At 45.5% G+C, this 23,306-nt stretch overlaps 2 protein-coding genes across 9 annotated transcripts in view; both read right to left on the bottom strand.

Moving 5' to 3' along the window:
• Positions 1–13,127, bottom strand: part of LOC147030324 (neuropilin-1-like) — a 77,976-nt gene extending 64,849 nt beyond the window's left edge. The window contains exons 1-2 of one of the 3 annotated variants that reach the window (XM_085874250.1): positions 12,970–13,127; positions 10,887–11,073 (exon numbers count right to left, since the gene is read on the bottom strand). In XM_085874250.1, coding sequence (XP_085730376.1) covers positions 10,887–11,073; positions 12,970–13,108 — 326 coding nt within the window. In that variant the 5' untranslated portion in view covers positions 13,109–13,127. The remainder of the gene's footprint in view (positions 1–10,886; positions 11,074–12,969) is intronic. The other 2 variants (XM_085874253.1, XM_085874251.1) reach the window with 2 other exon arrangements.
• Positions 13,128–13,937: 810 nt separating this feature from the next.
• The window catches only part of LOC147030323 (partitioning defective 3 homolog B-like), a 178,696-nt gene continuing 169,327 nt past the window's right edge, over positions 13,938–23,306 (bottom strand). For 4 of the 6 annotated variants that reach the window (XM_085874248.1, XM_085874247.1, XM_085874246.1 and 1 more), the window contains 3 exons: positions 19,989–20,097; positions 15,129–15,247; positions 13,938–14,838 (listed from right to left, as the gene is read on the bottom strand). In XM_085874248.1, the coding sequence (XP_085730374.1) occupies positions 14,478–14,838; positions 15,129–15,247; positions 19,989–20,097 (589 nt within the window). In that variant the 3' untranslated portion in view covers positions 13,938–14,477. Of the gene's footprint in view, positions 14,839–15,128; positions 15,248–19,988; positions 20,098–21,475; positions 21,727–23,306 lie in introns of those variants that run through there. The other 2 variants (XM_085874249.1, XR_015056311.1) reach the window with 2 other exon arrangements.

Raw genomic sequence — 23,306 nt, 5'->3', positions numbered from 1 at the left:
TGGCCCTACGCGGTTTGGCTATATTTTACAGGCCGTAGGGTCACCGTAGAATGAAATCGCGGAGTTATAACTGTTTTTCATTTATACGCTCGCCGTAGCAATTAGACAAGCCAAGCAATGACGTAGATGTGTTCCACGTCGACCGTACGTAGGGCGTGCGGTGGGCTTGCGTTTTCCGTGCGGCTGCCGTTAGCTCTTCTCAATGAAAAATGAATTTTCCCAACCCCCAAAAAATTACGGCGGCCGCACTATTTCCACGGTCGCCGTACGGTGGCCTTGCGGTCTGTGTGACTACCTGCGGGCAACGCAGGGTCGACGCACGGTTCCCCTTCGCCCGCCGTGCACCTACGTACGGTCTCCGTGGCAGTCTGCGTCGACCGTGCGTCCACCGTGCGCTACCGCTAGAGATCTGAGTATAGGTGTTTGCCTATACCGTGGTGCCCCCAGAATCCCAATTGAATTCGTTCCAGGAGGCTGTTTGGATTGCAAAAAGTTCGGATTCAAAAAATATTTTCCCAATAAGAAATAATGGAGTGAATTAATCCGTTCGTGGACCCAAAGAAAACCCACTTTCAAAACACTTTAAACTGAAATTCCCCATGTTTAAGGTAAAATTGGATGAGTAAATGACCTTCGGTCACGGTGTATTGTATGTAAACTGGTACAATCACCACATCCAAAGGTCCACACAGGCTCAAGCTCCGGCCTGGGTTCCGATCGCTCGTGCACTCTGCGAGAGCGCTGCCCCCAGAGCAGCTCATCAAACATGATGCCCGCAGAACCACAATCACTTTCATCAAGCGCATCGGGTTGACGTAATCATGGATATTCCAAATTACAACCGGTTTTGCTGTGAAATTCAATCCTTGCCCGACAGTCCGTCACACCACGTGATCGGATTGCTTTTTTTGTTAATAATTAAAAGAAAAATGAAGGTGAAAACAAGAGGTAAGGCCTAAGTCACATTTGGCTCGGTGGCCGGAGGGTCTACAAAATGTACGGACACTCGCAATTATAAAGCGGCCGCAGTATTTCCACGGTCACACAATGTAGTCACACATGTTTGTATTTTTCAGGTAGCCGCACGGCGTGTTTATAAATTATGGAGACCGAAAACGTGGGGGTGCCGTAATTTTTTGGGGGTTGGGAAAATTCATTTTTCATTAAGAAGAGCTAACGGCAGCCGCACGGAAAACGCAAGCCCACCGTACGCCCTACATACGGTCGACGTGGAACACATCTACATCATAGCTTGGCTTGTCTAATGGCTACGGCGAGCGTAGAAATAAAAAAAGTTATAACTCCGCAGTTATAATTCCACGGCGCCCCTACGGCCTGTAAAATATAGCCAAGCGGCGTTTCAGTTTCAGGTGGCCTCAGGCCAGCTCAGTTTCTCTGCGGCCGCCGCATGTTTCTGTCAATTCAGAGGGCGTACGGCCGCCTTATCCTCGCCGTAGAGCAAATGTGAATGAGGCCTTCGTATCGATCGACACACGAGAGATGCTTTCACGAGGACTTCCACCGACGAACTGAATGAACAAAGCGCGAAGATGCGGCTCGAACAGGTGGGGGAGACACGTGAACAAACATGAACGCTACGTTGTGTTCGATTTTTAAAAATGTATTGAGTTTTTAGGGCCAAACTTTCTCGAAAAAATTGTTCGGATTCCAATTTGTTCAAACAGCTTGGCCGTTCGGATTCTGGGGGACCACGGTATATTATAGTTATATATACTGGTATATTTTTATTTCATTAAAAAAAAGGACTGGTATATATACCCACTCGTTACCGTCCGTCTGGCCGCACGTTCGCCATAAGGCCCCCCTGCGGTCGCCTTAGGGACCCCTGCGGTCGCCTTGAGGTCTCCTTGCGTCTGCCTTGAAAATTCTATGGCCGCTGCAGGGACTCCCTAAGGTAGCCGTGTGACATCAAATCAAAAACCGTACGGCACCCCCACGTTTTCGGTCTCCACAATTTATAAACACGCCGTGCGGCTACCCAAAAAATAAAAACATATGTGACTGCTACATTGTGTGACCGTGGAAATACTGCAGTCGCCGTAGAATTGCTCGTGGCCGCAGATTTGAGACCCCACGGCCGCCGTGGCAAATGTGACCAAGGCTTTAACAACATGGGCGGTCTCCAGGTGAACAATGCTGGAGGTGGACAGTGAGAAAGCAGACCTCCACATCTGCATCCATTTTTCAGGAGAATGCAAATACCATGTACATTCACTTCCTTGGAACCAAAAACTTCTGAATGATGCGAAGCAAGGACAGAAATATAAACACTCGTTGATCCGAGAATTGTGAGGACATATTTAACTTTTTGGTCGTCTTTTAATTGTGGTTATCATATGAACGGGCAAATACAACCTGCCGCTTCACTAACGGGAATATTAGGGAAGGGAGAGGGGAGAGAGAGAGGAGAGAAAGAGAGGAGGAAGAGAGAGAGGGAGAGGGGGAGGGTGGTGGAAGAGAGAGGGAGAGGGGTTGGAGAGAGAGAGAGAGGGGAGAGGATGGTGGAAGAGAGAGGGGAGAGGGGTCGGAGAGAGAGAGAGGGGAGAAAGAGAGGAGGAAGAGAGAGGGAGAGGGGGAGGGTGGTGGAAGAGAGAGGGAGAGGGGTGGGAGAGAGGGGAGAGGGGTCGGCGAGAGAGGGGAGAGCATTTGGAGAGAGAGGGAGAAAGAAAGGGAGAGAGGGGGTGGGAGGGAGGGAGAGAGGGGCGTGGGAGGGAGAGAGAGAGAGGAGGGGGAGGGAGAGAGAGGAGGGGGAGGGAGAGAGAGAGGGGGGGTGGGAGAGAGAGAGAGGGGAGAAAGAGAGGAGGAAGAGGGGTGGCAAGCGAGAGCAAGCTGATTGGTAATGAGGCATACCCGCAAAAACCAAAATATCGCCAATTTCTTAACATTTTCAGATTTCACTTTTTCGCCCACATGATCTGATCCTCAAAAAATAAATAATATTTTGGTTATATACTTTAATCCGTGAGAGTAGATCGTGGAAATCGCACCATATAATGCATAAAAATTGCAAAAAGCTCCTAATTTGAAAATTATAGCACTTACAAAAGTGGCGCATACAACAAATTCATAGGTATGAAGATCAGGCATTCGATGATATAAGTGAGGAAAGTGAAAAAAAAAAACATTTGAGCGCTTTATCGTTAAGAAACCGTTGCGGCCTGTTCCAAGTCAAGGCATTGTTGAGCAGGCCAAACGAAATAGCAAATTAAGACCCCTGTGAGGGAGAGGTGACCAAGAATGATGCCTTGGTAAAGGATAATGAAATAAGGCCGTTAATTATCTTCTAAATGGGGTGTTTTATTGAATCCAAACACCCAAATTTGACTCAAGCACCACCTTGGTGTTCCGTTAGTCTGCATGCAAAGTTTGGGGCTGCTAGGTTTCATGGTTTAGGAGTTATGGAGGAGGTAAATTTACTGACTGACTGACACACACTGACATTTATCGATCTATAATTCTAGCAATGTGTGTGTGTGTGTGTGTGTGTGTGTGTGTGTGTGTGTGTGTGTGTGTGTGTGTGTGTGTGTGTGTGTGTGTGTGTGTGTGTGTGACCGCTGTTTCTCAACAACCACTGGTCCGATCTAATTGAAACTTGCCAGATATATTGCTGGGGACCTGAGTATGTGCCTTTTCAAGGTTCGATATTAATCGGACAAGTGCTTTCCAAGTTATGGCCATTTATTTACCAACCAATGACAAGACACGTTGCTGCCTAGGCGTGGCCGATGGGGAAGAGAACCTCAGTCGCGTACCCCATTACGGGTTACAATGTACGGACTTCCGGATAGTGATGACTTCCTGTATTCTAATAATTTCTCGATTTCTTATGCGCATTTATAGATAAACCCAATGCCCCAATCCAGTCGCCGTTTACGAGAGCGAAGGAACGGCGTGTGTAGTTGTTTGAAAGTTGTTGTTGTTGTGTGGTTTTTTTTTTTTTTCGCACGTACGGCCACGTACTAGTTACAATAGAATATAGATTCAAACTATTCGAGCAAATGCTGTCCGGGTCGTCATTTCCAGTTTTATTCAATCTTCTTGTGACAACTTCCTCAAACAAAATGATTCCGTTAGCCGAGGTGACAGAGCATGAGGAAAAGAAAGATAAACTATAAACCAATAAAGACAACGAGGATAACCAGAGATAAAAATTATTTTGCTTTGACGCACGCTCGAGCCGATACCGAATCAAAAATGAAAAAGAACCTTTTTAATGCACCATGTTTCGTTCCTTTCTAACCTTTGCCTATTTTGAATTAAAAATAACTCAATGTACATGCTTGAAGCAAAATCATGCATATGGCTTATGTGCATATACTGGATATTACATCGTGGTTACATAACCTGGTATTCCAATTGCACGAGGCCATGGACTAACACCCAGGCCGAAGGCTTAAGGCCTGCCTCTCTGTGCTGCTTCATGCAATGGTGGCACATTATATTATTGGGGTTGAGTCAGGACAGCTGTCCAGCCAATTGGTGTAAACCAGTGGGGTGGAGTCGGAACAGCTGAACACTGAGCCATGTGTAATATGTGAAATTTTCTGAGTCCAAAAAGGCAATAACTCCATGAAAATTTGACGAAATGCCCTGAAACTCAAACACATTCTGTAACTTATCATAATAGAGTCATGTACCAAGTTTCACTTGAATATGTTGAGGGGTATGGGGAAAAAAAGTCTGAAAAACCACAGGTAGTATGGACGGACGGACTGATGGACAGATGGAGAGCAAACCTGTAGTCGCCTCCGGTGAAACCGGTTAGGGGACTAATAAATGGGGAGTCAGAAGGAGGGATCCCTTGCCAAGCATATTTATGGACATTGCCACTGTGCATTTTGTGGAGAGGGAGGTTGCATGTTTGTAGATATTGAAGAATTATGATGAAAAGTAGATGTAACAATTAAACGTTGAAATTCACATTTCAATAATATAAGGACCAAGAAGTATATACATAACAGGGGTATGCTTGATCTGTACATTTCATTGGTTGTAGTGTTGTTTTGAATCCAAATACTGCAGTCGTTTTTGCTAACATATCAAAGCACCTCTCTTAATCACTTGCTCCAGTTGCCGGGCAGCTCGGTGGGCAGCTTGAAAAGTAGTTGATACTGAATGATTTTTTTTGGATGCATAGTCGAGGCTCATGGAAGAGCTGGTACACTGAACAGATCAGGATGTAAGAGATAAAAACAGGACGCAAAACACGTATGCATGGGGTGGACAAGATGGATACAGAAGGGAACTCCAAGGGGGGAAAACTGGAAAATTGTAAGGAGGAGTGATTTGGGTGGGGTTAATGAGGGTAGAAAAGATCATGGTTTACAATTGAGGATGATCTGAGATAGTGGTGAACAGCTGTCTTGAAGACCTGGAGGGAAGAATGAGATTGAAGAGAATGTGGAAGTTGGTTCCACAGGTGGGGAAAAAGGAGGAACAAATGAGGGGAGGTGAGCAGTGATTCTGGATATAGGTAGTTTCACCAGAAGGGGGTTGATGGTGGGCCATGTGAGCACTGCAGACATCTGGGGGTGACGGGAGGAGACAAAGAACAGAAAGAGCATAGGGTGCATGACCAGAAAGGAGGCTGGAGAAGACAGAGACCACCGACCTGTTTGCGATGGTGAAGCGATAGACCCATAGACTCAGCTTCAGTGTAGAAGATTCCAATGATCTTGAAGACCTTGGTTTCTATGGCATCAAGCTGGGCAAGGTGTGAGGCAGGGGAGCCAGCCCAGAGGGGAGAGTAGCACTCCATTAAGCTGCAGATGAAGGCCTTGTAGATGGATAGGAGTTCACGTGGGTCAAGGGATGACTTTGCACGACGGAGGATGCCCATTAGACAGCTGGCTTTGGAAACAACTTTAAAATGTGGTTCGTCAAAGAAAGATCATGGCTGATTGTGAGTCCCAGGAGTTTAAATGACTGAACTTCCTCAAGAGATTGTTAAGAAAGTAGATGGGAGGGTTTTCTCGTCGGTCCTAGAGAGTGCGAGAGTGTGAGATTTGTCAGGATTGAAAAACATATTCGAAGTGTTTGATGAGCTTGTGATTTTTTTTCAACGTCTGAGGAGAGAGAAGAGGCTGCAGCCCGCCTATCTGAAGGATGAGGGATGTCACAGCAGAGGGTGGAGTGACCAGCAAAGAGATAAAGAGGATTTTCTTGACAGTTAAAAATACCATTGTTGAAGATTATGAATAGGACTGGGCCCAGAACATTGCCTTGTGGCACACCAGCCTTGATAGTGAGAGGAGATGAGGATTCTGTTGAGAGCCACACGTTGGCTACGAGAGTAGGGGGAAGTCAGTAAACCATGTGTGGAGTTGGCCTTGGATCTCATTGGCAGACAGTTTGGAGAGCAAGGCAGGGGATATGTCCAGAGATGGCCCTGATCTCATGTCTGACATTGAGGGCCTCCATCCATTGTTGGGTCACAGGCTTGGAAAGCGATAGCAAGCTGCTTACTAACGGAACACACCCTGCAGAATTCCACATCCCATTTTGTCTTTTTAAAACTGCATTTTCACGGCCAATGGTCTTGTGCCTTGCTGAGATGACGAGGTCTCCACCTATCGACATCAGAACCTTTTGTCCATTCAACATAGTTGTTTAACCTCCTCGCGATGAAAACAAACTGCATGGGAAAAGGTCCACACGGCTTCGTTGGCAATCGAGATTAGGTCTTCGGCTTCGCAATGAACATGAAAAAAGATCAGAATAGAACGGCACTCGGTGGAACGCATACCTCCACCAGGTTGAACAGTTTACGTTTTGTATCCCACTGAAAGGCCAGATCTGGATCTGCACCAAATTTGTCCTTGTCACACACCAAAATATAACTGGCTTGCAATTGTCACCTACCAAACTTATTGGCAAAGTTTTGTCAAAATCCATCCAAAACTTTTTGAAATATCATGTAATATGGCCCCATCCTTTTTGGCCCCGTCTCTCAATAATGAAGAATCACTTGAAAATTAAAAAAAAATTATCGCATCCGGATCCAGATCGTCACCAAAATGGAATCAATGTTTCCTTGTCACACACACAAAACCTGTCCACCAAGTTTCGTCCGAATCCGTGCATAACTTTCTGAGAATCTGTGTTACATCTCGTTTTTGGTCCTATCACTCAATGGTGAAGAATCACTTTAAAAATTCTCAGATCCAGATGTGGATCTTCACCAAAATCGAACCAATTCATCCTTGTCTATCACAGGTACGGTGGCCATTTGTCCAGTTTTACAGAGGACAGTTCGGTTTTCTGCTCCTTTGTCGTCTTTGATATGAAACCGGACTATTTTGTCCTCGATTTTCTTCTTGAGCCACTCAAACTTTCGACTGACAATTTAACTTTTGATTGTTGGTTTTCATTGGTTAATACCTTTCTCATTTAATTAATCCTTCCTTTGTTTTGGTCCTGCGAATGCCAACGAAGATCCTATTTGTGAGGTCTCCTAATGACGTCTTCACGTTATGGCTGTTGCGTGACGATGTAAAACGTTTGTCTTGCTGGAGATGCCAAAGCGAAAGACGTCCTTCAGCTCAGAATGGTCGAGAGAACACGATTTCATCGGGAAAAGCAGAAAGGGCGAACATCACGCATTCTGTACCCTGTGCCCCGAGTGAGGAAAGTTTTTTCTGAAACTTTTCAGCAAAGCCCAGACACAGTTCAAGAACATGAAAATGGTCAGTTACGACATATTTTCAATCCCATGCAGTAATGTTCACACAGAATGATGACCACCCCGCTTGGAGAAATGAGGGGAACACACTGGACGTGGACAGTGTGAAAGCAGAGCTCCAGATCTGCATTCATGTTTCAGAAGAGTGCAAACACATGTACATTCACTTCCTGGGAACAAAAAAACTTCTGAATGATGTAAGGAAAGGACAGAAATATAAACATCAGTCCATCCTGGAGTTGAGTACACGTTTCACTTTTTAGTGGGCACCATAGCTGTGGTTATTATGAATTAGCACTAAAAATTTAGTCTTCAAAAAATATTCACTGTGCACTAAATGCAATTGTCCTCGATTCTTGAGATCCCTCGATGGCCACCCTCGTCACACACACCCAACCTACCCACCAAATCTCATCCAAATCTGTCCATAACTTTTTGAGATGTCCTGCTCACAGTCAGAGAGACAAACAAACAGACAGACAGGGTTGAAAACATAACCTCCTTCCTCCTTCTGTGATGGAAGTAAAAATACACCATCAGGTTTGGATTTATATCTCCATTTAAAATGTTTACAATTGCTCCTTTGCGTCGCTCAATACATCAAATCCGTGAAGTTAGCAAAAACCAAAGGATGTTTTAGTGCTTATCATGCGTCTCTTAGAATCGTTGGACACAGCTATAGGGAGCCAGCAGAAGTGCCTTGCGGAAGTGTCCAACAAGCAGTAGTGCCTGCAGTTCAAGGCCGTGAGCGCAAACTCTCTGTTGGCGCATCTTGAAAGGCGACATTGCCTCCTCTCCTCTGAAGTGTCTTTCAAAGGCACGGAGAGCTCGAATCTCCAACATGAGAAGTTTCTCAGTTCCAACAGAAGGAGATGGAAATTTGATTTCATAACAAGCAATTTCGCAGCTCATTCTGGGAGGGATTAGTTATTTGTTTTTGTTATTTTCTCTGTAAATCCAGCTTTGCCCTTATGGATTTGCACAACATGTGTGTTGTCTCTCAATTCATGCAGTGAAGGCATGGAGCTCTGTGTTTTGGAGTGCAAGTTTCAAGCTGCACAGTGTAAGGGAGTTGAAAGTGTAGAGTGGAGCAGTGACGTAGAGTGTAAGTAGTGAACTATGTAGTGTTGCATAGTGCAAGTGCAGAGATGTTCAGTGTTAAAGAGTGCAAGCACAGAGCTGTGCAGTGCTGCAGAGTGAAAGTGCAGTGTTACAGAGTGAAAGTGCAGTGTTGCAAATACAGAGCTGTGCAGTGTTACAGAGTGAAAGTGCAGTGTTACAGAGTGAAAGTGCAGTGTAACAGGGTGAAAGTGCAGTGTAACAGGGTGAAAGTGCAGTGTTGCAGAGTGCAAATACAGAGCTGTGCAGTGTTACAGAGTGAAAGTGCAGTGTTACAGAGTGAAAGTGCAGTGTTGCAGAGTGCAAATACAGAGCTGTGCAGTGTTACAGAGTGAAAGTGCAGTGTTACAGGGTGAAAGTGCAGTGTTACAGAGTGAAAGTGCAGTGTTACAGGGTGAAAGTGCAGTGTTACAGGGTGAAAGTGCAGTGTTGCAGAGTGCAAATACAGAGCTGTGCAGTGTTACAGAGTGAAAGTGCAGTGTTACAAAGTGCAAGTACAGAGCTGTACAGTGTTGCAGGGTGCAAGTACAGAGCTGTGCAGTGTTACAGAGTGCAAGCACAGAGCTGTGTAGTGTTGCAGGGTGCAAGTACAGAGCTGTGTAGTGTTGCAGAGTGCGTGTGCAGTGTTGCAGGGTGCAAGTACAGAGTCGTACATAATCACCTCTAAAGAATCATTGTTTTTCTTTAAGGAAACATTTCGCCATTCAGAGTAAGCATTGTAGAGCTTGCATTATCCAACAGTTAATTCCAATCATATTTAACGAGCTCACAATACCATGTTTATCTGAGTGGGAAATCGTCATGTAGATGTTTATTTGTGCACATCTGCTGAGCTCAGACATGGTTCCCAAACTCCAGTGTACGTTCACAGAGATTTGCTCTCAAGAAAAAATGTTCTGCAGTCATTGCTCGGGGCATTGTAAAATCTTCCTAAATACAATATCTGCATTGTTCTCTTTATAACCATTACACTCGACTTGCATGGCCATAAAAAATAAACACACATTCCAGTGGTACTGCAACACTTGGACAGCTATTGGAGCAAAGTACAGTTTAGTGCCTCCTTGGAGTCTGGTCGTGGTACATCTACAGCATAGCAGCTTCATGTGCCACGACCTCTATTAGTCCTGCCAGACGTGTGGTCATGAACACTTCAGCTCGATCTAGAGACCGGAGGAGTCCCAAACACAAAGATTACGGTTCACAGAAGCTTGAATATAAACTACACAAAAGTTTGGAGTTTGTTTGTAAACACCTGCACTGAAAAATGTCCATGGAGGTACACAAACCAATTGCTCAATAAGGTAACCACAACCACTCAGAATTAGCACCAAGTTCAGATGAGGGTTCCAATATGTGTAGCCGACTGCTCGTTCCTCAACAACTCGCAATGCCGAAGCCGAGATGCCTCGCACAGTGAAGCCGATCTTTGCAGACAAAAATAGGTGATGGTTTTTGTGGAGCTTCGCGCCTTTCCGGAATGGACATCAAACAATGGCTGTTGGTACAATGCGCTCGGCACGCGGCCAGTCGCGCGCTCACTTCAAGAACATTTTTGGTTTCAGGAGTGGGACTTCAGATGTGGTCTCAACGCCCGGGGATCGTCCCTTTAGAAGAGGCATCGTTGGATAGGTGAGACCATTTATAAAGAGGCAAAATGTTGAGATGAACCCGACAGCGAAGAAGCAAGCATATGGTTTTCCATACAAGGCTATACATTTATTACGTACACAAACACAGTGGAATTTTTGACTCACCCCAGCCCCCCACCACACTTTCTCCATACATGGCCCTCACCTTCCTCCTCCTCCCAAATGCATTTCGCTTGTCTCTGCACTCCCACAACCCCCTACCACCCACTCCTCTTTGAGGTACATTCTATTCCTTTCCTCTATTAATTTCATCAGTTCAGCTGAAAGATCCCCCAAATCCCTCCCACTCTCCCCCCCACCGGTTCACCCCACCCTCACAGATGATAACACCAGCTCACGAGGTCATTTTATGAAATAACACCAATACCTTCATGCCAGGTATCCAAAGAGGTCTCAAAATGAGATTCACTCACCGGCACTCTTGACCCTCGAGCTCGAAATGTGGGTTGAAGTTGAGTTGAAGCCGCTGGTTGGGTTCCGGTGCTCGTAAGACCCACTGGCAGTCAGAGTTTGCGGTGTACTCTCGGGGATAGCCCGGTGAACTCACGTAGCTCGGAGAGTCCACCACGATGGTCCCTCCACAAGGATCCCCTTGTCCTGCTGTACCCAAGGTAAGGTGTCAAAGTGGTGGAAATGTGTTTTGGTGGTTGTTTATCATTTCGTCAAAATCGCACATCATTTCGAACTGTTCATTAATCAATAATGGTTAGAGCATCCTGTCTGAGTCTGGGAGGTTGGTGGTTCGAATCCTGGCCGAGTCAGACCAAATAATTTTAAAATGGTGCACGCTGCTTCCTTGCTTGATGCTCAGATCCATAGATTGGCAACCATTGAACAGGCTTGATGGGCCGAATGTCCCCCTGCGTTGAGGTTCCTTGTAAGGGACCTCATATTAATATTTTTGGATCACTGTGTCATCAATTAAACAACGGTTTGTGGCATTTCCTCCATTTTTGCAGTCGATGATGCAGTGCACAACCAGAGCCGAAAACCAAAGTGAAATCTTTTTCATCGAGTGGATCTTGATTGTATGGCCTATGGCCAAATAACGTGGTATGGTGTGGGGGGAAATCTCCAATTCAGAGGCATTAGCACCCAAAAGCCATCGTCCCTGGAAACACTTCATCACCTTTAATCGGGTCTCCACTGGTTTGATTGATCATGTTCTTTAGCGACGAGGCGGGAGTGGCCGACCGGGCCAGGGCCACCCTAATTAGCGCTGTGCTTGTGAAACATTATTCTTCTTATGCAAATACGTGCATAAAGGCACAAGGAGCAGACGGGGTACACACGGGGTGGGGGGCTGGTTCAGTCGGACAGGCTGTATTGACGCTTCAAGGAAAGGTCTTTGTAAGCCGAGCATCGCCTGGCCAAAGGGCTTTCCAGCAACAAAATTGCTGTGCCACACACGGGTCTTGCATTAAGCAGAGCATCGTTCCGAGTCCGACGTGTCACCAACAAAGAAGTCAATACACCCAAGGGATTCACGTGGAACTAGACCTGAGATACAGGACCATTTTAAAAATAAACACCACAAATTGTTTTTGCACAGATGTTGCCCGATCGGATCGTTATACCTCCACCGTCCACATGGTAAACAAAATAACCTTGCACTTTCTGACATTCTCAGACCCTGCGAGGACACCTCCGCGAGGTCCAGACGGCCCTTTGCTCGAAGATGGCCTGTGAGAATGCTTGTAATTTTGCCATCCCTAATCCCTCTATGACGCAATTAGTGCTGTTCGTGGGAGCGGCTGCAAGTGCCGTGGATTCGTCGAGTTCCCGAGTGAGAATCCATTTACACATCACAGGACTAAGTGCTGTCAGGGTACGAGGGGGTCTCCTGGCTCGATTCCAGATACCTTCTATTTCTGTACATCTGTCGCTGTCACCTCTCTGTACAACCGCGACAAAGGACGAGGTCACCGTGCTGTAAACCGCCTCGCGTGGTGCACCGTTAATGATCCTCCTTATCGGTGTCTGCTCATTAGATCCAGGGATTGGACTGAAGTCCATTTGCGTGCACCTGCTGAAACTCGGGATGTTTCCTCATTAAATGGTCATTTACATTCAAACCGCGTCCGTGGTCATGCTTCGTGAGCCATCGGCCCTAGGAGGGGGCTGTTTGGCCTCAGATTGGCCACGAAAATCCCCGATAGGCCCCAAGGTCTTCGCGACTTACTCGGAAACCTTTGGCTAGTCTAAAGACACACAACCCTTGCGCAAAGTCGTTATTATAGTGACGATATAACGTAGAACCACTGGTTAAATAAGAACCACTTTGGTAAACCACTACCTGACTCAGTAAAAGTCAATTCCGAGTGAAGCGGTATTCCAGTCGCAACGACACTCATGAAACTAGTTGTGGGAGAACTGACTTTCCACAAGCGCATCTCGAAGTATAGCTGCCTCCTTGAACCCGAAAATAAACCCAGCCAGCAGTAGTCGTTAAACAAGAGCAGTTGCTGGAAAAAACATGTCCTCAGAAAGTCTCACCTGGCGTGGCCATGAGTCCAGGGTCGAGAGACAGAACCACGAACATCCAAGCAGTCCAAAGAGCCATTACTGTGCCTGGAGAGCGGACGGGCGGCGCGCGGGAAGGTGGGGGTTCTATATAACCCCCCATGGACCTCATCCCCTCCCCGACGCTCCGCACTCGTCCCCTCCCCTACCTTCCATCCCCAAAACCGCCTATCCTCTCCAGCGTCCGGATGGCTCTTTGCTGACAGCCTCATTTCCTGGTCATTGGCAAAGCAGCGGGTGGGACACGCTGGGGTCTTAAGCAGTCACGAAGGCTCCAAGCGAGCCCTTTAATGGTTACGTGCTGTTCAAGAGGAGATGAAGGATAAAATAAAAACGAGGGGGTTAATAATATGGATGGTTTGTCAATTACAGAGGGAGGTTCAAATCCATTTTCGCTCTGACCATTACACCGTGGCCGCTATAGGATAGGCTAGACCACCTGCCCGGTGACCCCTGCACAGCTGGGATTCTGCTTAGCACCGAGGTGACACCATCAATAAAGCTCGGACCATGACACCGTCATCACCACATCTGCTTGCACTTTGCAAAACCGACGGACAATAAGCAGAAACAATTGAGAAGTTTAAAATATAACTTTCCATCGCCGCATCCTCCAGATGTTTTGTGTTATAATACACATTAATTTTGTTCCTGAAGTACCCATGCAAGATGCCACTGTGTGTGACAGTACGACAGTTAAAATCAAGGTACCCACGACTGGCTACGACTCGATTCCGCCTCGTCAAGCGTGCACCTCGATGTGCGGATCAGCAAGGAGCGGTGAGGTGGAAGGTCCACGTGCACTGCTAAAGGGGATTGAGCCGACCCGCCATGCAGCTGCACAACCGTGTGGGATGTGCAGCTGCACTCGTACTCCCACACAAACCATTTTTCTTGGCGACAACTTATGTGGTTGAAGGGTTAAAAAAAGAAAATAAAGAAAAAAGAAGTTTTTTTTCCTTTTCAAAGTTCATTTGAGCTTTATTCATGAACTGTACTGTCCGTTAGCATGGTGTTCAAGCCGATAGTCAGGAGTACCGGTCAGTTTGAATTGCACAATAGGCCAATGGCCAGCTCTGCCATCCAAAAGAACCCGGACACCGGCAACTTGAGGCCAAGGTCACGGTCGTCCTTCACTTTTGCAAGGAGCACCACTTCCAAAACACCGGGCGACCAAAGCTCTACCAGGCAAGGAAGTATAAATATTGCCATTCAATGAAAATTCCCACTTGAGAAAGGCAATATATTAGCATCACAGTATTAACAAATTACTATGAAGATAAAAGTTCATTAGGCTGGAGGTGAAGGGTTCTTCCTATGGGTGACGACTTGTAAATAGAACACACACAATGCATGTGAACAAACATGTAAAAACCGTGACATGCTCATCATCGTTCTGAAGTTCACAGTTTAGGGAATTCAAAAGCATTCCCGGTGCAGAAGCAGAGTGAATTGCTGTTTGTCATGCGTATCCTGAAAGTTCAATATCTTTGCTGGCTGTGCTTCTCAGTCACGGGCCTGGTTGCTCCAAAGTCCGGCTGGGTGCATACCCTATAGGCCGACTCCACGCCGGGCGGTGGAACGTCAAGACGGATGGGAGGACGCATTCCCACCTCGGATTGGGGTCTTCTATGCCCGTTGCAGGTATGAGTCGGTTCGTTACCTGGGTACCGTGTCGTTCCCAGATCATTTTGTGGCACGGATTCCTTAACTGACAGTCCTGGCCCGGTCTCTGGATTCCCATTGAATGGCGGATCCGCGCCGGGATCCATCGTCGTCACTCGATGGTCGTCCCAGACACGCGACTCGATCGCTGTGCCCCGGCAAGGCTTCTTCAGAGGCCTGGGCAGAACAAGCCGAGAATCATTCTCAGGGTTTTTACCATAAAACCTCAGCAATGTAGAGATTTTACCCGAATAGGAGAGAGAAAAGGAAAAATGCGGAAAGGTATGATGAAAGACATCAGAGCATAAAGAAACCGCAGAAACGTTTTTGGATTCCACTATCAGGCCAAAGTGTGTAGTTTAGTGAAATGGTTCTGCTTCTGGAAATGCAATTGTGTACTCGCAAACTAAGAGAGAAAGAAACAGAAAGATGGCGGTAAAAGCAATGAATGAAGGCTGAGGCCTTACCAAGGCAAAGTGTTGCATTTCCTTGTGGCTGGGATGGATCCAAACTGTTCAAGCTGTTGCCGAGTCTCCAGATGATCCAAGGAATGGTCATTCCAACTTTCCATTGGCACCCTTTGCTTCTGTGGTGAAGAGAAGGCACGTGTGTGAAGACACCAAGGATTTAATTGCTGTGCTCGCAACCTGATTCAGCCATCAGGCTGGAGTATACTGACTCCTTACAAATACTATATAATGTTTGGCCAATATGGATTATGGTTTTAGAACATACACTTACCAACAATAACATTAATACATGATACAGAGAAAAGGCTTATGCAGTGGCACTCGGATGTAAAGTTCCCCCACATACAAGTGTTCAAAACGTATATCCTATATTTGTGGAGAAAAGCATCATGTGTATCACACCGTCCGTCCGTCTCTCCCTCTCCTCGCCTCTCTCTCTGTCTCTGTCTCTGTCTCTGTCTCTGTCTCTGTCTCTCTCGCCCTCTCTCTCTCTCGCCCTCTCTCTCTCTCGCCCTCTCTCTCTCTCTCTCTCGCCCTCTCTCCCTCTCTCTCTCTCTCTCTCTCTCTCTCTCTCTCTCGCCTCTCTCTCTCTCTCTCTCTCTCTCTCCCTCTCTCTCTCTCTCTCTCTCTCTCTCTCTCTCTCTCGCCCTCTCTCTCTCTCTCGCCCTCTCTCTCTCTCTCTCGCCCTCTCTCTCTCTCTCTCGCCCTCTCTCTCTCTCGCCCTCTCTCTCTCTCTCTCTCTCTCTCTCTCTCTCTCGCCCCTCTCTCTCTCTCTCTCTCGCCCTCTCTCTCTCTCTCTCTCTCTCTCTCTCTCTCTCGCCCTCTCTCTCTCTCTCTCTCTCTCTCGCCCTCTCGCCCTCTCGCCCTCTCTCTCTCTCTCGCTCCCTCTCGCTCGCCCTCTCTCTCTCTCTCTCTCCCTCTCTCCCTCTCTCTCCCTCTCTCTCTCTCCCTCTCTCTCTCTCTCTCTCTCCTAATCTCTCGCCCTCTCTCTCTCTCGCCCTCTCTCTCGCCCTCTCTCTCTCTCTCTCTCTCTCTCTCTCTCTCTCTCTCTCTCTCTCTCTCTCTCTCTCTCTCTCTCTCTCGTTTGTCCTGCTGAAGCAGATATTACACTGGGTGGTTTGCCGTTTCCTTCTCAGCAGTCGTCAAGGTAGGAGTTTGTAATTAATCCATGGTGCTGACACACAATTGCCTACTCTTATAAAAGATAAGAAAGCATGGGATATTTCAGTCCACTAGCAATTTAATGCTGGTTGATAAACGCAGAGTTTAAAACACAAAATATTCCCATCTTTGCTTGAGGAGGACCATTCCTTCATTGTTAGGGGATAGAACATCTCAACTCTCCTCGAACAGCAAGGAGGCCATTATCACTATTGACGGAACCCATGTTTGACCTCCGGAATACGAGCGTACCAAAAAGGCTCATGCGAATCAAATCTTTGTTGTCGTTCCTTCAAGTTTGCAGGTACGAGGTATAGTTTACAGCCTTCAAACACGTCATCGATAGGCTGCCCGGTTAACTGCGGTCATTTACCCTCGAGTATGGCGTCTGTTGCTGTCCGCCCAGTCGGAGTGTATTATGCTGCACGTCCTAAATACGTGTTTGCAATGTCAAATGTGATGTGATGTGATTGAGGTAGAAATAAAAAGAAATCACAGCGGTGGGGTCGTCAGCAGGGCGTAGAACAAAGCACCGGCATTGGAATGAAATTTTAAAGGGTCGTGAGGTCCGGGTTTCTCCACTTTCGCCCAGAGATAGCGAGCACTTGCCATCCAGACTGAGGAGCGAACGCGTAGGCTGTTTCCTCTTTGGGGAGAGGGACATTTAAGAATAACAAAATAAAATCCACAAGAGTGACAAACATCTCATGCTCGATTTCCACAGCAATTGTTTGAGCATCTCTTGCAGTCCTGATGATATTGGGTTTGCGAAGGATGTTTCATCAGCTTGGTGACTATACGACCTGACGGGAAATTGAGAGGTCATTGGTTCAAATCCCATCCCCACCCAGAGTGTGTTGAGCCGCGTTATGAAAACATTGACACGGATAAATATTTCGACATTCGAACAAAGCCAAACTAAACTGCAACACAATTTGAATGCTATTTTAACACAAAGAGCCACCAGCTGACCTTCATGGCGATGAGATGCAGAGAATCCTCAATGTTTTACCATTTTTCCAAACAAGTGTTTTGCATTATCTTGTCGAGTCACTCAAATCAAACAAAACACACGGGGTGAGGGAGTGGGAGGGGGAGGGGGGTAGGGGAAGGGGGGGGGAGCAGCCATGTAAGGTGGTTGTCGGACCCGCCTGTGCGTGACCATACATATCAGCAAGCGACCTCTCTAATCCAACGGCTTGTCAAACCGTCCGAATGAGACGAGCATTTGACCTTCAGGCCCGACCTCGAGATTGCTTTGGGTTGGGTGAAGGTTTCAAGATCCAGAAATCGTAACCAGACGTAGCAATAATGATAAACCGTCATCGCTCCTCCAAGTTATAAGCTGTGACTCGAGGCATTACAAGTTTAACATTACATGGTTGCTATGTAATAACAATGCTGAGAGATTAATCATTTCATGACTTCATGAACCTCATCTATCTATAATTCCAGCAGTGTGTGTGTGTGTGTGTGTGTGTGTGTGTGTGTGTGTGTGTGTGTGTGTGTGTGTGTGTGTGTGTGTGTGTCTGCGACCGCAGTTTCTCGACAACCACTGGTCCGATCTGATTTAAACTTGCCAGGAATGTTGCGGGGGACATGCCCATGTGCCATTTCAAGGTTTGATATTAATCGGATGAGCGGTTCCCAAGTTACGGCCATTTATCTGTCAACCAATGACAGGACACGGTGCTATGACATCACGAATGACGTCACAATGCTTCCTCTTTTTTTTTTGATATGATGTCACAATTGACGCTGGGACCTGAGTATGTGCCTTTTCAAAGTTTGATATCGTTCTTCTTCATTCGTTTCAGCTGCTTCCCAAGTGTTTCCCAAGTTATGGCCATTTATGATATGGTTGCTCCGATATAATTGAAACAATGCCCCAATCCAGTTTTTTGTTTTTTTTTGCACGTATGGCCACGCACCTACGGGCCCACACTAGTTAAGATAAAATATGCGGAGAGGAAGTGAAAATAAGAATTTCACATTTGGGGAAACTTAAAATATTGAAAAAAAATGTCCACATTATGAAATCTGTATCATGCACTCACTGATGCCTTATCTCAATAAGTAAGTTTCGAACATTCGTTTCATACTTTAAGGTGGTGGGCTTGGGATCCTAGGATCCTGAGTTCAAATCCTACTCGGCTGTTGAATGAATCCCAGGTGGGGTTGACTCTGCCTGTCATCCTTCTGAGGTCAGCAAAATGAGTGCCAGCCTGCTGGTATCCTGTGTGGGAGTGGCGACCCGTCCAAGATTGTACCCAATAGCCAAGGAGACTGCTTAGGCAGCACCAACGGTTTGCACAGAGTATGGTCCCAATGGATGGATGTATCATACTGATGGATTCATTTCTCTCTCATGCACAAATCACTGCAAAGGATACCTCCTACTCTTGGGTCACAGAGTTATGCAGCTTTATGAGAAGTCACGAAACAGCACAACTGACACAGCTGTTAAATACAGCATCATGGGTCTTTTTCTACGATGAAGGGTTAGCGCTCGAAACGACATATTCTCCTTGCTTCGGACTGTGGTTTTAACACCTCAATGAATGTCCTGTTCATTGTTCAATGCATTGTTCTACTTGTCTGCCGACACGGATCGACATTAGTCCTCACCAACAGACCGAGTTCTTCATTTTGCATGGTTATGAACCGCAGCGACTTCAGTAGAAGACATTTGCTGAAGATCTTGTGGAGAAGAGAGTGGAGGGGAGGGTGGCGATACCTATGGCAGATCCGACCGATCCAGGAGCTCCTACTAGGTACCTCGATTCTCAATAACAAAGTGTATTGTTGTAATCGTGAATTTGTGGTTAAAAGACTTCACTATCTGGCACTTCAATACTGCCTCCAGTGGCAGGTTTAGGTGACTGTAAACCAGGAAATGGTTGCGAGTTCTGTAGCTGCAGCTGATATCACGGACAACATTGAGCTGGGTTAGTTATATAAAGTTTATTTTAAGTGCACTCTTATTCGCTTGAATTGAGATACATACTGCTAACCACACTTGGCAAGTGTGATGAGTATGCCCATACTCCTAAACAGAGTTGAAGGAGGCCTGAGTGACTCAGTGTACTGAAAACTGGCTGATGTGAATGAATGAAATGATCCAGGATACTCATTAAGATGATCATGGATTTAAGTTAATATTTTGGGGATATTTATATTGGCGTACAGCTAACATGGTAACCATAACGAAAGGACTCTGAGTGGGAAGTGAATGCAACGATGCTCTCGATATAAGTGTGACGATGGTGCTACATGAAATAAATAATAGTAATTGAAGTGTCCTGCATTTTTGAGTTGGTAGATACAATGACTATCGCTGTCGTATCATTGCGAGTGGAGCATCTTCTGAAATGTCACGTCCCATCCAAAATAAACACCTTTATAAAGCACATGTTGCTTTGCATTGTGGGAAAACATACACAAGCAGGTTGGGAGGCTTAATTTCAAGTTCGCTATCTCAATACTTTTGGTAAAACAATGTGTATAATGAAACATAGATGACTAGAGTCCCTTTTGCATTGCACCAAGACCTTTGTAATCATGGCTTATTGTCGAAGTAAAGTGGTGTTGTCTTAAAAACCTTCAGGTGAGGGTGTGTGTCAATGTGGTTGGACATGCATCACTTGCATTGGACAACATTATGTTGATGTGTCAGCATGCATTATGGGTACTCGCCTCCGGTAGTGGCGGCTCGTTTGTTTGCTGAATATCCTCTCGTCCGCATCTCTGGAACTCCTCTCGAAGCTGTTGTACCCTGTCCTTGCTCATCGGTGCCATGGGAAAACTAGGGATGGGGGTGGGGAGGGTCGAACAGGAAAATAATTTTGATTATCTGGATGGTACAGAGCTACTGAGTAACTTTTGTATTATGGATCTTAAGAGTTCTAAATGGATCTTAGTACCACTTCCAGCTGAGTGAAGTTATTGTAGCTGTCGAGCGTGGTCCTCTGAAGGGCTACAAATTATGTAATCAGGCTGCGTTTCAATTCAGGGAATTACGTGTCTAAGCTCATGTTTCAGACCGACGGTCCATAAAGTGAGGGTATAAGTGAAAGTTAAAGACGACATTTTGACAGCACAGACACAATCAAGCCGATTCCTGGAGAATGTGCACTTGGTGGAACAGACATCGGAATGCTGGGCAAATGTTCAGCTTACGGAAGTCATCATACATTCCTCAAGATTATATTTTAGGTGGAACAGGGGACACTTTTTACTGCGACCTGTCAGCCTTGATGCCTGCGGCGATCCGAGAGCTCCTACTAGATGCATCAATTCTCATTAAACTCAATTGACGAGATGCCAGGAGGGCCCAAGAGCTTTGCTTGGCTTTCACTCCAACTCCTGATAGATTGTGAGGGACAGGGTGATACGCTTACGGTGCTTCCAAGCAGGAGGGCATATGGCGATGAGGAGAAATGCACTGCCACGATTTCTCTTGCTCATCAAGCTGCTCAAATTCGTTTTCAAATTTGGTTGCGACATTTTCAGGCACATCTGTTCTGTCATCTCATGAAGGATTAACTAGCTTAACCAGAGTTGCATGAAGCATCCCGATTCCCACTCCCCCTGGGACGAACAAATCTTTATGGGCCGTCCTGCATGCACTCGGGCCATATCGACAGGACCACTAAACGAGTTGTCTCGTCTGCTCATCCGTCCCTCGATCGCTCTGCCACACAGGTTCCAGCTCCTCTTTGTCAGCGGGATGTGCAGGAAAGCCATCTGGTTCACGTTTATTGCTTTAGTCCACGTGGCCCGGACAGAGGTTATGAGGAAGTGGCTGTCCTGCTTCCTGTGTTCATTGAGCACACTACACTGTTTATTACAAAAAATCAACAAATAACAAACAAAAAAGCAACAAATAACAAGAAAAGGCAATAAATACCCCCCCCCACCCAAAAAAAGAAAACCCAATGTGGATAAAGCATGAAAAAAATGCATGATTAGGATAAGTCTGAAGATCTTGGTTTGAACAATCACTGGTCCTGTGTGTCACACAACAAACAAGTGAAAAAGGCCTCATGCTTGTTGGATATTAATCCACTCTCGTGCGTTTTAAAGGAACTTTACAGCTTGGTTGCAATTTAAAAGTTTGACTTGAAACACGAGTCCACCATTGTGGCAGTACCACAGGTGCGGTGTTGCAAACCATTGCATACCTAGCACATACAGGTGCATGAGAGCAAGGTGGAACATCCAGCAATTGATATTCCGAGATGCATTTACAGCATTGTTTGATTAAATCTTGAAAAAGTTTGTATGCTCCTTGTACAAAACAAATCAAGGCAGTGATTCAAGTGGGCCTTGTATCCATTTTCCCATGCAGGTGCCATCAGGTTATTTGGTGCCGCCAGCCGAGGTCGGAAGGATTCATGAAACCATGCTGTATGCGCTCGCTCGCTCTGCAGAGCTGAGACATAAAGCCAGAACAAGATCAACAAATGCTTTTCAATGAAATATTATTTTTCCACTGTACATGGTGTAATCTCACCCAAAAATAGTTCAACTCCTTTGGGATCTAATAATTATGGCATTTTTGGCCAATTCGATCCAAATCTAAATGCTAGTTCACAAATGAATTTGAAATTTATGCAAATAGATTCGGAACAATAAAGGAAATATTTTGCTAAAACCTCCGTTGTTACCTTTCAGAGTATGACCCTCGTATGCTGCCAGCTGGAGAGCACGTTTCTCATGGGAAATATTTTGTGTGTGGGCGTTTCAAGGTTAACCTGCACTTTTGTTTTGCAAAATTTGAAAAGAAAATGATTAATAACCTTATAATCTCTTACCTAGTATACTTAAGCATTTGTTCCCCCCCCCCTCTCCTCTTACCCGTGCAATCCAGACCTGGCACCATAAAAATCCCATCTTTTTAGTCATATAAATGGATGCCCTCGATAAACAATATTTTGTAGTTGATGAAAAAAAACATCTTATATAGCAAGGAAAAAGTTTGTATTTCTAATCAAAAAAAAAAATTCTTTGCTGTCACCTTAATTAAATCTATAAGCATGTTTGTACAAAAGTCAGAGTTGAGAAATCCAGAGATGATGATATTAGATAAACTGTAATTATATGTTTAGCTCAAATTATATATATATATAAATTTATTTCTGGGGAGAGTAAAAAATGTGTAATAATTTCACGTGACAGGGTTCAAGATGGCCCAATGGACGTTCTGAAGGTTAAGTCATGACCCCGATGAACGTGTCATGCCTCTGAGCACAGAGCCAATTAGTGGCTCGAATAATCAAGTAATTCCGATGCCAAACTCGCATGTGTGTGACAGATGATGATGCAATACCTTGGCGCGCACGCACACACACACACACACACACACACACACACACACACACACACACACACACACACACACACACACACACACACACACACACACACACACACACACACACACCACGAAAAAAAGAAGCATTAATAAAATGAAAAAAACAAGTTCAGATGTAATCTCCCCAAAAAAAACAACCAAACAAGGTAGGAATGACCACAATATGACATCACAATTATTTTATGGATTGCCATAATGACATGTTTTGACATTTTCCATGTCAATCCCACAACAAATAAAATACACAATTACACCAACCCACACTACAAATGTACAACTCCCTCCCACATAGACATCTCCTTACAGTTACATCAACCTACACTACAAATGTACAACTCCCTCCCGCAAAGACATCTCCATTCAGTTACATCAACCCACACTATAAATGTACAACTCCCTCCCACAAAGACATCTCCATACAATTGTTACTATTGCCACACAGTCACCTATGACAAAAATTTGAAAATATGTTGTGATGGAATTCTGTAAAAGAAAACTTTGCACCGAGTGGCAGGAAGAACTAATGTGCAGACTATGCTTTGTTTCATTCAAATTTCTTTTCATGTTTTACAGAAAAAGAATAGGAGGCATTACTTTTCAACACACCCTCATGTATATATATATATATATATATATAT

This window comes from Eptatretus burgeri, chromosome 3 (assembly GCF_056783735.1).
Source record: "Eptatretus burgeri isolate ZD-2024b chromosome 3, Ebu_testis_v1, whole genome shotgun sequence".
Classification (NCBI taxonomy): domain Eukaryota; kingdom Metazoa; phylum Chordata; class Myxini; order Myxiniformes; family Myxinidae; genus Eptatretus; species Eptatretus burgeri.
The sequence above is the reverse complement of the archived record's forward strand: the minus strand, read 5'-3'. Positions and strand labels throughout refer to the sequence as shown.